General features: G+C 38.3%; 1 protein-coding gene across 2 annotated transcripts in view; it reads left to right on the top strand.

Moving 5' to 3' along the window:
* Nucleotides 1-5,448: 5,448 nt before the first annotated feature.
* The window catches only part of Lrp1b (LDL receptor related protein 1B), a 2,085,328-nt gene continuing 2,070,886 nt past the window's right edge, over nt 5,449-19,890 (top strand). For both annotated transcript variants that reach the window (XM_087654909.1, XM_087654910.1), the window contains exon 1: nt 5,449-5,892. In XM_087654909.1, the coding sequence (XP_087511035.1) occupies nt 5,718-5,892 (175 nt within the window). In that variant the 5' untranslated portion in view covers nt 5,449-5,717. The remainder of the gene's footprint in view (nt 5,893-19,890) is intronic.

Below are 19,890 nucleotides of genomic sequence, written 5' to 3'. Positions count from 1 at the left end.
GGTTACCCAAAAAGAAACAAGAAATACATGGCTTAGTCCTCATTTTTAATTTCTAAATATAAAGTGATTAAGGTATCCAAAATGCTTGGAAAATAAGTCACCAATAAAACAAACTCTGCTGAAAATACGTGCATAAAAGATGAACAAAAAAGACTTCCCCCAGTTGTCATGTGGTACTGTAAGACTCCTTGACGAAAGATGGTCCTGATGGAGTTGTAATATTACCACAAAGAACTTGAGGGTACGTTATGAATTCCGTTAGACTTGGAGGCAGCAATCTGGTTGTAGATTGTAAGTGGCATATGCTTGCTGACAAAATTGTCCACCATAACGGGCCTTTACCTGTATTGTCTGATATCTCCAACAGAACACAGTGGCAGTCAGAGTCTGTTCTCATTCAGTGTTTGTCAACACAGCTCCCAGAAATTATGTGTTAGTGATTTTATGAGTTTTTCTTTATAATGACTCTCCCCATTATGTTTTGGTCATGTCTTCAGTGGATGTTCAAAAGCATGGCTTTTGCCAGATCCTGAAAAGGACCACATATATAATCATTATATGTGTGTGTGTGTGTGTGTGTGTGTGTGTGTGCGCGTGTGTGTGTGTGTGTATGTATGTATGAGTACCCAGCATATTCCATATTCATATCTCTATTGAGTGAACAAATTCAAACTCTCTAAGCTACTAACTACCATCCTACTAAGGGAGAGAACTCTAAAGGTGTATGAGAAAAATTCATGATGTTATATAATAGTTAGGAATAATATTCAAGGGCAAACTTTGCCATTAATAAGATATGTGATCTCAGAATGCTCACCTTTCCTGTCTTTAAAGTTTTCACCAGATGAATGTGGTGAATTGCAATAGATGATTTGAATGTTCCTTCCACTTCCAGAAACTTAAAGTTTTAATTGAAATTAAGGAGCAGAAAGATGATGACCAAAAGAACAGAGGTCAACAGTGCTGATCAGAAAAGTGCCACGGGGACATTTTCTAAGTGTATCCTGCTCCCAACCACTGGCAGACTTCTCTTAGCAGGATTCAGTAGGTTTAGTTCCAGCACAGGGGAGAGAAGACAGCCTTGTCAGTGCCAAATGTCAATCAATCTCTAAAAGCACCCCAGAAACAGTCTTCCCATGAATACCTGACCTGAAAACTCAGGCAACTACCTCACGAGTGAATGGGAAGATTTGGTAAACCTTTCACATTTCTGTGTGAACTGCACATAAATCACAGTATTATATATTACAACTTCCGACTACATATCAAAAGTGAAAATAGAACTTGTATCTGAAAGCTATAGTATTGTGAAATATAATAAATGAAGAGAAGAATCACGCTGTATTTTAATATTTCATATTCCCTTTCTTGATGTTATAAGTTCAAATATCAAGACTCAAGAAAAGTTTAAAACAATCAAATGCATCTTAAAATCTTAATTGTCTTTCTAATGTTGTAGTTGCCATTCAGTTAGGCTTTTGCCCACGGTATATCATTTTAAGATACTTAGAAAAATGTCAGTGAGGAAAAACAGAGGCATAAAGAGAAGACAACGTAAGAGAAATTTTTTCACATTTTTACTTTCAAGGCACAACTTTGAATGCTTGGAAAATGTTGGCAATTAAGATACATCAAAATATTATTTATCTCCATCAAATTCCCAAATCCCAGTTGAAAAATTGTTCTTCCAAAAAGAACCTGTCAAATACGCTAAGTATAAAGTTGTCACAATTTATAAACTATCGCAGGCTCAACTTTTAATTTAAGGTATTGCCTAGAGAATTTTTTTTAATTTTAAAATATTGATGGTGTGATAATGGATGTTTCTTAAGTCCTCCTCCTCCTCCTCCTCCTCCTCCTCATCCTGTGTTCCTTCTTGGCAACTTGGCAACTTCTCTTTCTGAAAAGTCAGAGTGAGAAAATTTCAGTACCCAGGGGCAAGGTTACGTAAATCCTGAGCTTCCTAGCAACCTAACATTCCTGGTAACTCTCCTGCTTATACACCTCTAGTGAGAGGCTGCTAACCTCGGTGTGTTGTTTACACACACCTCTTCTTCACATACAGCCCAGGTAGGTAGTGCAGAAAGTGATACCACAGAGGGTGAAATCCCCAAGAGCTCTGATGAAGAGCAGAAATGAAATGTGATGTTTCATCCCATGCAGGCCAGGTGGTTCTAAGAGAAAGCAGAAGATTTCCACTGTCCTATATAGACAATAGTCTCTATTGTCATAAACCACGAAGGAGCAGTGGTTGGCTACCTATTAATTTGTCTAATTGAGAAACTGCATTATATTCTATAACTTGGTAAAAATGTATTTGACTTGTCAGATGTCAGTGTTAAATCTGATTACAATAGGGCACGAGATTAAAAATACTGACTAGCTATTTCATTTACGCCAGCAAAATAGTTTATTAACTTTCTATTCCATGAGAGCATGTATGGTAGAGAAATAAATGTTCTTATAGAAAATTGTGTTTGTGTTGTTTTAAACTTATAATCAACAAGATCAGATGGACTCTCAAAACCTAGGAATTTGTTATTTAGTTTAAGCACAAATTCATTCTAGACATCTGTGAACCACAGTAGAGTGCATAGTAACCATGCTATGTGATAAATTGGCTGTTTTCAATATATGTTTAGAAGAACTGCTTTATGCAAATGATCTGATATGCGGTAGTCAATTTCACTCCCATGTCTTTTAAAGGTGGCTTTATGTCATTTTTTATGCAATAGAGTCCTATTATTTTCTCTTTAGTGTGCTTATTATGCATTCTGGATGATCTGCTCGTGTGTATTAACTGGGCCGTAAGTTTACAGACTCTTTCTAAAGTATCCATGACAGACAAGCATTTCATCACAGATGTCTATTCATGGGTCTGTGATATGTACATACACTCCCGACAACTGCTGGAGGAGGCTTTCTTATACTCATGCCCGCCTGTGGGAATCATATTTACTTTCCCTGTTCTACTAACATGTCTCCGCTTGTGTTTTACAGAAAAAATACTTAGTGGAAACACAATCACAGTGGGAATCAGAGCCACTGAACCCATCTTCCCCAGCAAGCACACACTCCCTTACACCTAAACGTCTGCGTTCGTCTTGTTGGTTTGTAGCACTAATTTCAGTGATAGACTATTCACAGTTGATGGTTTGAGTTTTGATTGCTTTAAAGATCCTTCTCTTGCTTTAGTACTCTGTGTTTGGGCAGTACAAATCCAATTTCTTCATTCAAGGAAGAAAAATAATTGTAAGTCAAGGGATCTGAGAGAGACCAGGTCGCACTGCTTGCTCTATCACTCTGCTTCATCCCTGCATCCTTGCATTCCCAGGTCCCTCGTCCTGGAATGCTGCCTTCACACTGCCCTCAGGAGTGGATAGAGCGTGCCTAAAACATAACATCTCCTGGGCTTCCTTCCACTGTGCCTTTCCAAGATTTCCCTGTTCAAGCTTCCAAGGTTGGTTAGTGCTGCAAAGGCCAAAGAGTAGCTGTCTGTCAAGAGTCTGGGGACACTCACCCCGACTGCTTTTGCCATTTTGTCTACAGAAAAGGCAACTACTTGGACAGCGTAGAAACCCAAGAAGATTTTGGCTTCATCGTGGCTCTTGGGCACGTTGCATTTTTCTTGTAGAGATTTGGGTATGGGTTGGAAATTTCCTCGTAGTTTACATCATGGCTGGCTGATTGTATTACAAAGGAAAGACAGCAACTGAGTTTGTCCCAGTGTGCATGTGTATAGTAGACTGCAAACGTCTTGTTGACCCTTGAGAAACACTACTTTGCATTCCCAAATAACATTCTTTTGAACTTCACCATTTTTTTCCTAAGTCTGTGAAATTTTATCTGAAATTAAAGGGAAATTTCCTTCCTGTTTGTCGACCCACAGTATGAAACGGAAAGCTCTAGGGGACAGTATGTGTCGCTACTAGATTAAAATAATAATAATAATAATAATAATAATAATAATAATAATAATAATAATAAAATAAAAATCGTATACTTACAAGTGTTATATGGGGTGTGTCCTGAATAAATTCACAAGGCCAAGTAAAAAAAGGAAACTTTTCAATATGAAAAACATACCATTAAAGGCACACACACATGAGCAGAATAAATATGAAAAGACCCACCTTCCAGATGCCTGGCATTTCCTTCAGAGGATCCTCTGTGTACTTTGGTTCAGTCTACTCTTAATGACTCCTTCTCTGGACTGCCACAGATGGCTCTCAAGACCTTTACCGTTATTTCTAGGACATATTTCTCCCATTCATGTGTAAGTCTTAAGCCTAGCGATGCATGGGGTCTGCAAAATACTGTTCCTGCTACTCTAAGAATCCTTTGGCTGGCTTTTTTCATTCTCTTCTTGCAGTTCTCTATTTGGTTTTTCTGAAACAGAGATTCTTTGGGTAGCCCTGGCTATCCTAGAGTGCTCAGGTGTACAACTCTGATATCTGCCTCTGCATCCCCACAACTGAGATTAAAGTTGTGGGCTACCATGACTGACATCTGGTTTAAAATATTAAAATGTAAGATACTTTCATAGAAAAAAATTAGTGATACTACTATGAAGAATGTCAGCTTTCAACTATTAAGATACTGAAGTTTTAGCCCAATGATCATTTCTGAACAGTGGATTTCAACTCTAAATACCAGGATTGCTATTGTGATTTTTATAAGTGGTCTCTAAATCAAGGTAAGCTAGGTGTGTGTACTCATACATACATACAGTGTGTAAATATTCAGAATCATTTTGATACACTTCAATGCTTCAGAAAGTCCTCAGACTGTCAGCTCAGGATAGGAAATAAAAACCACACAAAACCACCTTAAAACCTCAAAATGGTTCAGGTATCCCTTTAAAAAGAAAATTCAGGCAAAACCCATTGGCAATCCTGGCTTTAATATGACCAGCTGTTTGCACTTGCTGGCTGGCTCTGTGTGTGCGTGTGTGTGTGTGTGTGTGTGTGTGTGTGTGTGTGTGTGTGTGTGTGTGACAGTTAGTGACTTTGATACTTTTTGTTTTGTTTCTGCTGAGTCACTAATTTTGCATCTCTGTCCCCAAGTGCCACTCAGCATAAAAGTTAGTAGTGCAGTTAGGAAAGCTCTGTGAGCTGTCAAGTGGAGGAAACCATTTCCTTAAGAGAAACAACGTTCTGGCTTGCCTTGGCTTCCCAGAAAGTAAGCTTTCTTACAGCCAAGGCATCAGATCCGCTTTGCTTGAGAAGCCCTTTGCTCCTCTCAAGAGTGGGGACTTCTCAGCTGGCTGTTGATGCTTTCTGGCACCTTGCTGGATTGGCCCACTGCAGTCCCCCCTTCTCTAAGGACCCAGATCCCTACAGAACCAACGGAGTTACTTTCTTTCCCTTCAAGGAGGCAGAAAGGGCCGTGATTTGTAGCGATTGCATTTGCAGCTGTTTCCCTATCCTGTTAGCCGCCTCTTAGTAGTAATAGATGTGATTTCTGTGGGCAACGGAAGGGAGTGCAGAGGACTCGGTGATTACTAGTGAATTCCCATCGGCGGGCATCTTTCTGCCCCTCTTGCGTGATGTAAGATCAGACGTACCCTGCATCGAAAAGTCCAGACACACAGCGCCTGGCTGGCGCTCGCACGCTCTCCGCAGGCGCGCTTTCGCTCACCTTCCACATCCTGCTCCTGGCAGAGCAAGGCGGACTGGCTGGACCCACCGACCAGGGATTTCCAGTGACATTTGTAAATGACGCGGCTCGGTTCCAGGCTGCCAGCCGCCGCGGCCCGGCCAAGGGTGCCGCCGACCAGTCTGCAGCACAGGCTCACCGGGAAGATCATCATGTCCCAGTTGCTCCTTGCCATCCTTACTCTCTCGGGATTATTGCCTAACGCCGAGGTGCTGACTGTGGGAGCCGACCAAGGTAAGGGCCACGATCCCTCACTACCTGCCGGTTCCTCCTTAGGCTTTCTTGCGGGGTGTCCCTGGCAGACAACTGAGTGTGAAACTTAAGTCCTTGGCAGCCCCGCTCCCGGGACCCACTGGCCAAAGTGCGCTAGCCTCCTGGGGAGAGGGATTATAGGATGGTTTCTGAACTAGATGCCAGAGTGTTCTTCACCCCCTCATTTTACCCTTGGTCATTTTAAGGTCCTGATTCGGTTTGTCCCCTTTCCCCCCGGGAACATTTGGACTTGGCTGTGGCTTCTGCCTGGGCATCCCAAGCGCTGCAGATGTTGGAGCAGAATTCGCATTTCTTTGAGACTCCCTTTGGAGCTGACTCCCAGCTGAGAGAGAGCTTTAGCCTCCCGATTCCCAGCCATAGACAATTACTCTCCCAACTTAGCTCCTGGTTAACTTCCTCAGCTGTACATCTGTGAAGAGGTGTCGGAGCTCCCTCCCTCCTGGAATGTGTCTCTGTCATCTTTTCTGGGGCTGACTTGGGTTGAGTAGCCAGCCAGCAGAGAAGCACTGATTGATTTACTGACAAGGAAGGTCTTTGACCCAGCATCAGAGTGCCTTACCAACTAGAGCCTGGCTCTATCTAGACTGGCACCTTGCATTTGGTTTTCCCCAAGCAACTGGGAAGGGTTGAAGTTCAGAAGGGAAAGGTTATGGTGAACCCAGAGAGAAGGTAGGGCTTATCAGCCTAGGTTCTGAAACTTTTGATCTGGAAACCCACAATTCCTCCTACCCTCAGTTTATGATCATTGAGGAGGCTATGCGTGTTAAAAGGGAAAAGGAATCATGCTGCTGCCAGACTTGGAAGGGTTAACTACTTAAAGGAAGATTAGAAGTATCATAAATCCTGAACTGAGTTCACAGGAACCGTACAATCCAGCCTTTAAACTTAATTACAAGAGAGAAAATAAACAAACAAAAATTTAAAACCTCAAATACGTAGATGCCGACACCAAGCAAATAGCCAAGGTCTTGCACTGTGAGATTCAGTCAGTTCGGGGCAAAAGAATTATGAATTAACTATAAACCAGTCCCATTCCAGGACAGCAGAGCCCGTGTGGTAATGGTCCTATTTAATCTACTCTTGGCAACCAGTCCCCAGTCCCATAGCAGGCTCCCAGACATCATCTCTAGGAGTGGCACTGATAATCTCCCAGGCGCGCCACCGCTGGATCATACAGTTTTCTGTACTTGCTTAAGTTGCCTTGAAGTTGGTGCGGAAGAGTTGAAAATGGTGCAGATAAAATGGAAGCATATAGCTTTTACTTGAAATGATGGTGGCTTTGATGTGGTACAGTCACTCCTCAACCTGCCTTAGCAAGAACCTTTGAAGTTGGGCTGGAGGAGATGAGCAGCTGAAGCTTTTCTGCCCAGGATGCTCGGAAAGCAAGCTGGAGGCAGACTGTTGGTACTTGTGTTTCCTCTCACGGCGTGTACATGGGTCCCGAGTCTGACTTCACCCCTAGACCAGTGCTTCGTTTATTTCTAGAGCATACCGTTGCTACCTGAGAGGAACGATTGAATATCCTGACAGAATTTTGCACACAATAAAAAAAAAATTCAATATGAATCAGCTTTCTCCAGAGAACTTAAGAAACGTAAAGGATGGTGTTTGGTCTCCGTTTAGCTTCCCACAAGGAGAGAGACATCTCTGGCATCTAATATCACATGGAAAATAACTGTTAGTTCTCATGATTTAACTAAATGTTAATTATGTCCTGAAAAAGTTGAATATCAACACTTAACTGACTTACACTGCATCTAATGCAACTCTCAAAACTTAGAAAACAGTTAAAACTGCGACAGCTATCAAAATTGAAAGAATTTCATATATATATATATATATATATATATATATATATATATATATATATATATATATATATATATCAGGGGGCAGGAGGAAGGAAGGAAACAAGAGAATCTTTTAAAAGTTTAAAGTGAAAATGTAGCTGCATTATTGCAAATGTCCCCCACTGAGATGCTGAAAGTGAGAGGTGACATGTAATCCAAAACGAGGTTAATGAGACATAGCTGCCTTCAAGCTTGTGAGAGTGGCAAAAGAGGAAGAGAATATCTGTGTGGAAACGCTGGAGAAGTTAGTAGTTGAGAGTGAGCTTTCTGACTCTAAGTGTGGAAGCATGTCTAGGTCCTCCAGACATTTAGGAGTAAATGCGGTTCATCATTGTCCAGAGAGGTGCTTGTACTTGTCTCCCCTGTGGAGTCTGTGAAGTTTGTAAGCGAAAGCTAAACACCTTTACTAGCTGAAAAAAGAGGTAAAAATCAGAAAAAAAACAAAAAATAAAAAAGACAAAAATACTTGAAACGCATTTGTGTATTTAGTGTCCCCCCTCATATGCATCTATTTGCAGTTTAATTACATGTTGTTTGCCTAGTTTATGATAGTCTATCTACTATCGAAATAATGTATGTGCCAATTCTTATTGGACTCCAATATATCTGGAAAAGGAAATGTCTTTATAATGTATAACAGCTAAAAGAAGGGTAAATCAGATTCACTTAGAATCAAGTAATTTGCCATTTGATGATATCATGCCATATCAAAGTATTGCCTGATAACTTAAAAGGAAATATGTCTCAAATTGTCAACTTTTTTTGAAAAGAGAAAAAGATGCTCCCATAAAAATAAAAATCTTAAGTCTAATAAGATGTAAAGACACATTTCCAAACAATTAATCTTCATGCTGTCTTTGTCTTTTATTGCATCTGTTTAAAACTATTGGAAAATGATGATTGCATATATGTTATATTTTAATTGTCCTTCTCTTTAACTAAAATATATATTTCTGTGCAATTCATTTCTCAATTGATGAAATGTGCAAGTTTTGAAGAAGTCTCTAAACTTCGACTCAGTTTCCTCCCACCTTCTAAGCTTGAATATAAATAGGAAAACTAAGGAAAATCTAAATGTTTTAGAAAAAATAATTATTATGCAAAAACAGCAAAAAAGGGGAGGAAATGTGCTGATTGTGGGAGACATTAAACTATTTTTTGTTAAAAGAGCAGTTTCTAGCACACTTTCTCTTTTATTTTCATAATGAATAGTCTATGACAATACTTGTAACATAAAGATAGTTTAAAGCAACTTACATCAATATTACTGTTTACATAATTATACCTGTAAGAACGGAGATTGGGTGTGACTGTCACTGAAAACTTAAGTTCTACCTACTCTGGAGTTACTAAGAAGGGAGATGTTTTTCAGTAAATGTGAAGGAAATCTTATGGTTGCCCCTGGGTGATATCGTTAGTGGATTCTTACAAATGAAATAACCTTTTATTAATGCTGCTTGTCAGTAAAGGTAGAAGTACACAGAGGTTTCCTCTGTACCTACATTGGATCCATGGCATTTATTACTTGTTAGTTACTTTGTCAATCTCTTGTTAGAGCCTATTTCATACCTTAAGGATAAGATCCATTTAAAACTATCGGGTGTGAAAATGTATTTTTTTTAAAAGGAAATACAGTGCTTCAGGACTCTTGTGTTTTCTCTCTACTCCTTGCTATAATATGACCTTTATCCTAATAATGTCATTGAGTTTGTTTCTACAGCTATTTTTTTTATGTCTTACATAAAATTCACCCCCATCTTCAACTCTTTTCTGCTTATAAGGAGTCCTTGTGGGAAAAAAGTACCAGTCAGTTACAGGGATAAATCTCTCTATCTTCTGTGCCTGTCTGTGAACAGTTCTTAGACAGAGGAAACACTTGTCTTCAATCCAGGTAGATACATTTAAAGAAAGTAGAGATAAAACTAGACATTGTACATGCTTATCCCAACATGATTATCACTAGTCACACCAATGCAGTAGCAAGTAGATCCTAGGCACATGTCAAATATGAGTTTACATAACTTTGTTAAATGGACAACTTCGGAACAAACCCATAAAGTGCCACCGTGGCCTCAACATTGGAGACACTGTTTATTAAATAAAGGTTTTCTGTTTTTCATAACTGCAGATAAAATGTCTGTTCTCATGACCGGTGCCTTCTGAGGAAACCAAATTAAAATGTGAAATGAAAACCTTGAAATACTTCTCGACCTGTAGTGAGCAGTGCTCTAATGAGTGTCCATATGGCTAATGCTTTGTTTTCACACTACGCGTAAGTGGAAGACACAAAGGTCAAAGTGCTTTGGCCCCCTTTCTGGTTTTGAGGCAGGGACTGCCACTAGAGGCTCTCTCATGGTGAGTCTGTGCTCCTCCTGAGCCCCACCCAGCCCTGAGCAGTCGCCTGTGAAATGTCTGGAGTAGAAATGGCTTAGAGGCTTGCCATTCAAATGGACTTCAGTGGCTTGACTATAGACAGTGAAAGCACAATGAAGATCTCAGCATGATTGAGCCAAACTGTTCCATTAGGCAATGTTTGTGTCAGAAAATAATCAGATTTCACATGGAAGCTTTTTTTCTGGTTTTGTTTTTTTTTTAATTGGATATTTTATTTATTTACATTTTAAATGCAATCCCTTTTCTTGGGTTCTCCCCTCTCCCATGCCCCCTCCCCTTCTTCTATGAGGATGCTCCCCCTCCCACCTCACCACCCTGGCGTTCCCCTACACTGGAAAATGAACCTTCACAGGACCAAGGGCTTTCTTAGTTCTTCTGCAGTCATTTAGGTTACCCAATTTAATCGTCAAATAATGACAAATGTAATGTATGCACCTTAATACACCCAGAAGGAACATACACAGTATATTTTTTTTTAGAAGAGAGACAGAATTTGTCTAACCAGCCAATCAAGAAACTGTGAAGCAACACCTTTCCTTGCTTCTACTTTCCTGTGAAGTTATAAACCCACATTTAACTCAGAGTTCTGGAGATTGACTCCAGCCTACCAGATCAAGAAATTTATCCTAATAGTTAAATATTAAAAAAAAATAGCAAAATACGGAAGTGTCTATAGAGTTTATTTATTAAAAAATAGGATTGGCCTAATTCTTATGCGTGTCAATTTATATTTACCAAAATGAATTTTGAGATCTATCATACTCACAACATCAAGTCTTTGTTCTCAGTAGTATATACTCTCCACTTTAAGAAACACTGATATCAACAGCTGAGCTCTCCATCCTAGAGGAAGAGTTTTGAACCCTACAGAAGACTCTATCACACACCAGAAGAAAGAACCTTCTAGATGTGCACACTATCTTCTAATGGGGTGTTTTCTTCCATGAACTGTCTGCATAATCTTAGAGCTATATTTTCTTCTAATACATGATTTGGTAGCTTCCCCTGTCTCTTCTGTTCAAAACAACATCAGCAGCAGCAGCAGCAACAACAACAAACTAATGTGGTTGAGTTAGAAAATGTATTATTTATTGCATTGCTCTAAATTCAGTAGTATCATAAAGTACAACTCTCTATCGCTCATCTCCTTCCTCCTCTTTCTCCTACTCTTCCTCTGTTTTCATCCCTCCTTCCTTCCCTTTCGTACTTTGTACTCTATTGGTTTAGACTTGTGCCACATAAACCCAATTAATTTTATTGTGTTTTTTGAGTAAACTAGTTGATGGTATTTACTCATTCCTAAATTAAAATTGAAACTGTTAGATAAGATTCATAAGGTACAGTTATCAGAATGATACTTTGTCAGTATCTTGGATATCTTTTCAACCTTTGCAAAAATACATTCATTTATATAACATTTTCAGAGATATCCCTCCTGTAGAACCAGTCATTGCAATTAATGAATTCTTATTATTGCCTCATTTGTCTAACCTTATTATTCTTGGATTAGGTTAAATATACTCATGAATTTTTTAATTAATTTATGGGTGTTATATTGACAGTTTTTTAGAGGAGATGAAAGCCTTTATGTTGAGGGTTTGAGAAAGGAGAGTTTCATATGAAGTTTCTTTCTTCTAACTTTAAGGAAAAGAAATAAAAACTTGTAGGAGAAGATAGAGCATGTTGCCTTACTAAGACACCAGTGCTACATTTTATCTCAAAGTGTATTCTTATTAACAGCCAGACGTCTATTTCCTGAGTTGCATGTACCTCATTGTCCTGGCTGGCTTAGCCTTCAGACCAAAGATAGGTATTGTTGAAGTCTGACCTCATTTTAGTGGAAATAATACATCTCTTCTTTAGGTAAGATCAAGGTTCCGTGGTTCGTCTCTTGTTTTGTTCTCACCATCAATATGAACGTCCTTCCTCACGATCCATGTAGCATAGCCATCCCTCAAGGCTTTAAGACAGCTTAACTTTAGAAATATGAGTGTATAATTCCTTAAGAATTTTTCTACTGCTGAGTTTTTCTTTAATGACAATTTGTCATCTGATCCCTTTCTTCTTAATGTGAGAAAAGAGAACAGAGAATGAGAGTAGCAGACAGAGAAGAAGAGAAATGAGTCTTAGTTGCGGGTGCTTTGACAGTTCCTAGGATAGTTTAAGGTATTTGTAAAAAAGAAAAACCACAGGTATAATGCTGAAATCATAATTGTATTTAGAGTGTTCTGTTTTCTTTAGGAATTATGATGTATAAGGCTAAGAGAGACCAAGATTCTGAGAGAGAACTTTGCCATTGAACGTTTTGATTATACCAACATAGATCTAATATCTGGGGCAGTTAGTATTCTCAAACTTTTGTTGAAACACTAATTATAAATTTAGAAGTTTGAATCTGGGGTTTCAGGATATCTAAAATATCCTATGCATTTCCCGAATGTGGTGCTAATTGCTCCAGCTCAGCTGGCTTTACTTCATCAGGTGAAGACATTGTGGATCCAGAAAGTTTGATCATCGGTCATCCATCTTCTGGAGATTTGTGCATGACATCACAGACTTTGATAAAACAATATTTTAGCCACTTTACTATTATATTATCAAAATGGATACCAGATCATCTGTTTAATACTCATGGAAGAAATTTGAATGGTGAAATTTCACTTGTAGAAACAAAGTAACTTTCTTAAATATTTAAACGGAAAAACAAATATCCGGGTATACTTTAGAACTTAAGTGTCATTCTTTGATATATCCTTTTTATATTAGCTGAGTAGTTCTTTCAGATAGTTTGAGATGTACCATGAGAACAACCTATGATAGCTTTCTTTCAGCTCATTTCCCTACCATTACTGTGAGGATACAAGGTAAAAAAAGGCAAAGAGTTTTTATTTTACCTGTGTTTTAACCAGAGTGCCTATGTTAAAATAAAATCTCCAAAGATTACAGAAGTCTGCTCCGATTCTCTACACAAAAAGAAACATTGCCAAGCCCTAGGCCCCTCCACTGTAGTACAGAAAATATTTGTAGAAAACATAATGGATTCTGTATAGAATGACATAAATTCAGATTCTCATTAACTACAGCCTTAGCACCATGTAAATGGCTGGTAGCTAGCAAACTATAGCACAGTATTTACTGATTTTTTTCCCCTTTGAAAACATGTTGACTCCGAAATCCATAGGATTTGAGGTCATTCGTTTGCTTACTGAATCATTCCACAAAATGCATCAAAGTGATGATGAAGATTGTTTAGATGTTGAGAATGAAGCAAGTGGCGGATTAGACAATGCAGCTGAGCCATGGGATTTCAAACAAGAAGAGAAGAGACCAAAAGAAGAAGAGACAGCCAAGAAACACCCAACATAGGAAATGAATAACAATTACGATATGGTGACAGAAAAATAATATGAACTGATTAACAGAATCATTCTGGAAGTCATTGTCAGAGAAATTCTTTGAGACAGTTGACCTATCTCGTACAAACAAGTGATGAGGGGTACCATCTGTATAGGGGGGAAAGAAACGTTTCATGGAAACTCTAAGAAAGGATGCTTAGCTTATCCTTTTCTTACAGAATGAGAGATGGCATGCATGTTTGGCCTTATGTGTTTGGTAAAATAAAGGAATTAGATTAGGTCAGCTAGTTCAATGCCATTAGCAAGGATGGGCATGGGTTTAGTCTTGATTATGATAAGTAGCAATTAGAGCTTTATTCAGAGATGACAGGCAGAACTTTTGTGAGATGATCCATTCTGCTACACAAAAGTGAGAAGGAAAAAGAGGTAAACAGTCATTGAATTTGCCCTGGGTAAGTGGGAGTTACTGTGAAAGGAAATGGTAGCAGTAAGGTAAGACAAACATGGAATACACTTTTAGATTTATTTTTTACTTAGGTGCCAGTTTTTAAAATAATACATGTGATGCCACTCCATACATAGGAGGATGAAGCATGAGGTCAAGTGTCCATTCATAGTTTTTAGGTGTACAGTCGATATGCTGAACAACAGGATGACTAGTTTCTGTTGTTTATACATGGATGCATTCCTCTTTACAGTGCCTCTTATTGACTTGCACAACTTCTGATTCACCACAGTACATGGCACCAAATGCTTGTGTTTGGTCCTGAAGCAAGTCTTATCTAAACAATATCTTTGTACTTACACTTCAGAACTAGCAATACCAATGTCCGTCTTACTCCTCGCTTATGTCTACTTGTATCTGGAGTTCATAGAGGACAATGCCGCATTTTTGGGTGTTATTTGGAACAGAATATGTAAGGACACTGAGAAAATTTTAACTATTGGTAAATAGGCAATACCCTATACAAAAAAAATCATTAATTAATTAATTAATTGATTGATTGATTAGTTTTGCTATTTTCACCAATGTAAACTACTGAAAAAGCCAAAGGAGATTGATTTGGTTAATACAGTCTCATTTGTGATTTATTCTTGAAAAAATCTTAAGTTTGTTTTTAGCAGAAGACTCCCATTCAATTGTCCCTTTACATGATTGAGAAGAATTTCAACTGACAGTCCTGTTCATGTTCGTGGTTACGAACATTCTATTAGGTTAGTAAAAGGGAGAAATCATAATGCAGTTTCTGCTCACTGTATTCATCTCACTCTGAATATTTCTTTATATGCTCAAGTTTTTTATAAAGAAAGGGGTGCTGATAACAAGTGGGAAGCAATCTTCCAGAGGAGAAATATGGCACCAATTTGATATTTGAGTCATCAGTGCTCTTGGGTCTTCCTTCTAAGTTTACCTTAAGTGGCTCCAGCCTTGTTGTGATTTGCACAAGAAATAACATACACTAACTAGGCAACTGTACAACTTTGAATTTTCACAAAAAACTTGGTCTGTCACCAGCTCACATGCTTCAGGCTTCCATTCTGGATGCTTTCAGAATACTTCACACCATGAGGGTCTGCAGAAAACCTAAATTTAGTTCATTCATTCAAAGTGTTTCTGGTCCTGTTGACTTATACCAGGTCCTAATGTTTGAAGATTGTTTGGGGGTTTGAGGACTAAGCTACTGCAAGTTTGTTATTGTTTCTTTGTATTCCTGTTCCTATTCTCTCCCTCTTCCTCTCCTCTTTCTCTTCTCTATATCTCCTATTTTCTACTTTGAGCTAAAGCTGAGGTTATTTCTAAAACATTAAGCGAAAATGTGCAATCCAGAATATGACCATTGCATCAGCTTACTACCCAAAATATTTCTTGTTTAGAATTTAGAGATCTCCTCAATAGAGAGGAAGAGTAGGAGCTCACCTCTTTTAAGCTTTTTACAATATATGGAGGACCAAGAATGTGAAAACATTATCCTGGACATACTTCTAGACTGTGAATGGTGAGGTATAAATACACACATGTATAGTTTTCAGATGTGGTGTGTCTGGACTTGGGGGAAATATCTACTAAGCAGATTGTACATTGAGATGAAGTGATGCAAACTTGAGATTATAAAGTTTTAGGAATGACTACATAAAATATTGAAGCAAAATATCTCAACCAATTTCCTTGCTGCGTAAAGTATGTACCTGTGAGTTTAGTAGACATTTTAAGTTCTGTTCATTTTTCATTCATGTTGTCAAAAATCTCTTTTATAACTTGGATCTCAAAGTTCAGTGCTAAAATCAACACTATGCCTTAAAGTAAGTTAAATATGATGCATATACCAAAATTTTATTAAGTTTTAGAGTGACTGAACTAAATGAAATTTGAGGCTAGGAGATTTTGCATTAATATTTCATTTGGGGCTCACTGTAAATCTGTTTGCTGTGTACTTCAGCAGAGGGGAGCCAATTTTTTTGGAAATAATCTGAGTAACTGAAGACAGAAAAAAGAAGGTTCTCTTGTATATTTGTGAGTATGAGGTACAGTTTATGTTACCGGAGTAGAACTTTGTTCACATCCTATGAAGGTCTGCTGAAGACTTTATTTCTTTTGTAACAGAAGCATTATAGAAAAAAAAAAGATTCAAAATGAGGAGAAAAGGCTTTACTTACAGTTTAGGTAAAGCAAAAATAATTAATGACTACATGCTCAGAAAAAAAAGCATATAGTCATATTGTGACTTTTTTGAACAGGGCTTAAACTTGTTACACGGAGCCAAGGAGAATGAAAAGCTCCTCCAGATAACAGTTCAGTTGGCAAAACACCCAATAAATTCAGGAGTGGCAAGGAAGTTACTTAAGTGAAAAATAAGACTTCAGAGAAGGAATCTACTCAAATCCAGCAATATTTCAAGGTGTATGCCAAAGAGGATTAGGAAAACCTAGCAGTGGCTCTACGGTGATGTCACAGACTGGAATTAAGAACCGATGCGCATGAGCATGGAGCCTCATCAATAATAAAAAAGAGTAAGATCTCCTATGAACCCCAAGTAGTCATCCTGCTGGTCCCATCTTTCTACAGGCATCAGAAAGTGACTGGCAAATTTCCTTTAATATTTAAAGGGAAGGGAATTATTTTGTGGCTAAGGAGATCTCCAGAGTGAGAGGTAAAAGGTGCTGAAATCCGTCTGCTCTCAAGTTAACTGTGCATGACCTATTTAATGATCTTTGCATAATAAAGGGCATGTTGGGGATTCTTCACAAACACAGGGTATTTCTGGTCACATGGTAGATAGCAAGACTAGAGTAACCAGAGGAGCTGGACCTTTGGATGGTTAAAGAGAGCCTGGAATTTTGGATATTTATGGATAGATATGTCCTATGTTTGTTCATGAAGACATAATTCAGCACACACATACACACACACACACACACACTCTCTCTCTCTCTCTCTCTCACACACACACACACACACACACACACACACACACACACACACACACAAATAACATTATTGGTGGCAAAATGAAACCCTGGGGGATTCAATGCTGAGACAGACAGGATGTGACTCTCTAGATGTCCTTAACATTAAAGACCATAATGTTGGACTGAGACAGCTGGATCTCAGGAGCTCACTGACCACCCACTCTAGACGAATCAGTAAACACAAGTTCGGAAACTGTACCTCAAAAACTAAGATCAAGAGTTACCAAAGAATACAATGGTATTGACCACTTGCTGTACACTAGAACACAAACATGGTTACCAGCATACATGTGAACATATATAAGAACATTTTAAAATATACAGAAAGAGAGAGGGAGGGGAGGGATGGAGGAAGAGAGGGAGAGAGAGAAAGAGAGAGAGAGATAGAGAGATCTTCAGTGTTATACCAGTTCTTCACTATCAGCTTTTCCATTGTTGGACATAAAGCAGTAAAACGGGAGAGAAAGTGGGAAAATTGTTCTGAGTGATCAAGAGAGGATTAATATTACACCCAATTATGACTTAGAATAAAGCAATCAGAGTTATCTGAGAAGCAGATATATTACCTATGATGAGAACTGTGTGTGGGGTAGGAATTGCAGTTAGCTTCTGCACTCCACAACCCACATGGCTGAACATAATTGTGCTTGATCGCATGCAGATAATTATGGAAAATCGGAAAAGAAAAAAGAAAGGGGCTAGAAGAAAAGACTGTTCTGCAAAATACAGATTTTGAGAGCAGATACTTGAGCTGCGGGAGAATTGGATTGCATGGATAACTATGTCATCTTTCCTATCCTGGGAAAAGATGGGATTTCACATACACACACACACACACACACACACACACACACACACACACACACACACACACACACACACGCAAAATGATGTGCATCATAAAATGTCTTCAATTATATGCTTGTGTTTTATATTGGAATAATCCCAGCCAAAGAGGTAATCTTAAAGAGCACCTTTTCACTTTTGAAATAATTTAGACATATAAATTTGCTGTGGGGGTTTTTATAAGCTTTTTAATCCCTATTACCAAAATATTGCATATTGAAATACATTATAAAAGTCAAAACACTTTTGGAATTTTTGGAAAAGAAAAGTACAGTTCAGAAGTAAGAACATGACCATAGGTGACGTGTCACATGCTGGTCAGGTGTACCACATAACTGTTATGTCCGTGCATTTCTCATTCCCTTCCTTGTCTTTCTGTTACGATTTACTTGCCAGTCCTGTGCTCATTTGAGGTGTGCTCATAAAATTGTTGCAGACTGTCCCACGGTTTGGTCCTGCCTGCCTTTTCACATGATGTGAGTATTGCAGGATTCTGACGGAAGCCTCATGAAGCAAGGCCTTTCTCAATTTGCTACAACAGCAGAAGCACATTCTATGTTCCCTTGTCCGCATTAACTGCTCATCATGTGGGTAAGGTGGCATCGTACTCATTCTTTCTACACTTGTTAAAATTATTCCGTCAAGAAGAACTATCTCTCTCTCCTTATTTATTTTAACAAGCATAGATTACCATATTGATTCTTTGTTTCTAATATAAATCATTCATTCCATTACTTATCTTCCTGTTGATATTTTTCCGGCTTTGATGTGGAGAGATTATTAAGGTTGGCCCCTTCATAAGCCTAACATATCACAACTTTTTTATTCATTTTGGGTAGTTGTTTAATTTCAATGCCACCCTAACACAGCAATGCCATCATGTATTCTCCCTGTCCAACATCAGTAGTCTCTATTTCCCCAGAATTTCAGACCCTGAAAATCACAGACATGTTTAACTAGTTGCATTCACTTACATGGCAACAAAGGGTTAGCAGCGTTTCTGTGTTGTAAAGTTTGGAATGAAGTTTTTTTTTTTTTTTTTTTTTTTTTATGGTCATCTGCTGACTGAAACTTGGAATTGGTATGATTATAGAAGAATATTCTTTTTAAGAAGTTTAACATTTTTCTCTCTATAGAGTTTTTGAGGATGATCACAGGTAAATGTAAAAGGTGATTAGTGTTTATTGATGTTTTCTCAGGAAGCTAAGGATGTTGGCTTCAAATAAAGATCTCTGCATGCAAGTTGCTGAGGTCCATCGACAGGAAGCATCAGAGCCATGCGATCGGGTTATAGGTACAAAGGATAGGTACAAAGCAGGCGAAGATATGAGTGTGTTGTGCTTTTATTCTTGTCATTCAGATGGGCATGTGCATGCTGAGATAGTACATGGGTTTTATTGTTTAGCCTATCATGACCCCATGGCTGTGACTGTGTAGATTGTTGTATAGATTACACAGCAAAGTCTTATTTCACTTGTTGAGTGAACTGTGATCAACTGGGGATATGCCCCAAACTGTATTTTAAAGACTCAAGAGCTTTAACATCTGGCCTACTTGCCATTTAAGGTTTCATTAGCACTGTGTGTCTCCAGTAATTGACGTAAAATGGGAAGACTCCAGTCATTTTCAATAACCTGAGTACAGGTATCTTTGTTATAGATGGAACCACAGATATGTATATATATAATATATATATATATATATATATATATATATATATATATATATATAATGTTCTTAAAAAGACATTTACCCAATGTATACACAGTTTCTCCTTCTTCGTGTAAACAAAACATTGTTAGGTTTGTAGGTTGGTTGGTTTTTAACTTCCTCATGGTTGATATTTGTCTTATATCTTCATTTCCAGCTTCTCTTCACTTTGATGACGTGCTATGGCTTTTGAAATTCTAAAAGCCATGTAGAGTTTCATTCTCTCGTGACTTGGAATCATTTTAGATACTGAGACCAAACTGATTTTAGTGGGGCATTGTCAAACAAACAAACAAACAAAAAAAGACATGAGATTACTGTTATGATCATTGGTC

Source organism: Rattus norvegicus, chromosome 3 (genome assembly GCF_021556685.1).
Source record: "Rattus norvegicus strain SHRSP/BbbUtx chromosome 3, alternate assembly SHRSP_T2T, whole genome shotgun sequence".
In the NCBI taxonomy this organism is placed as follows: Eukaryota; Metazoa; Chordata; class Mammalia; order Rodentia; family Muridae; genus Rattus; species Rattus norvegicus.
Note: the sequence above shows the minus strand (reverse complement) of the source record. Positions and strands in the feature narration are given on the sequence as shown.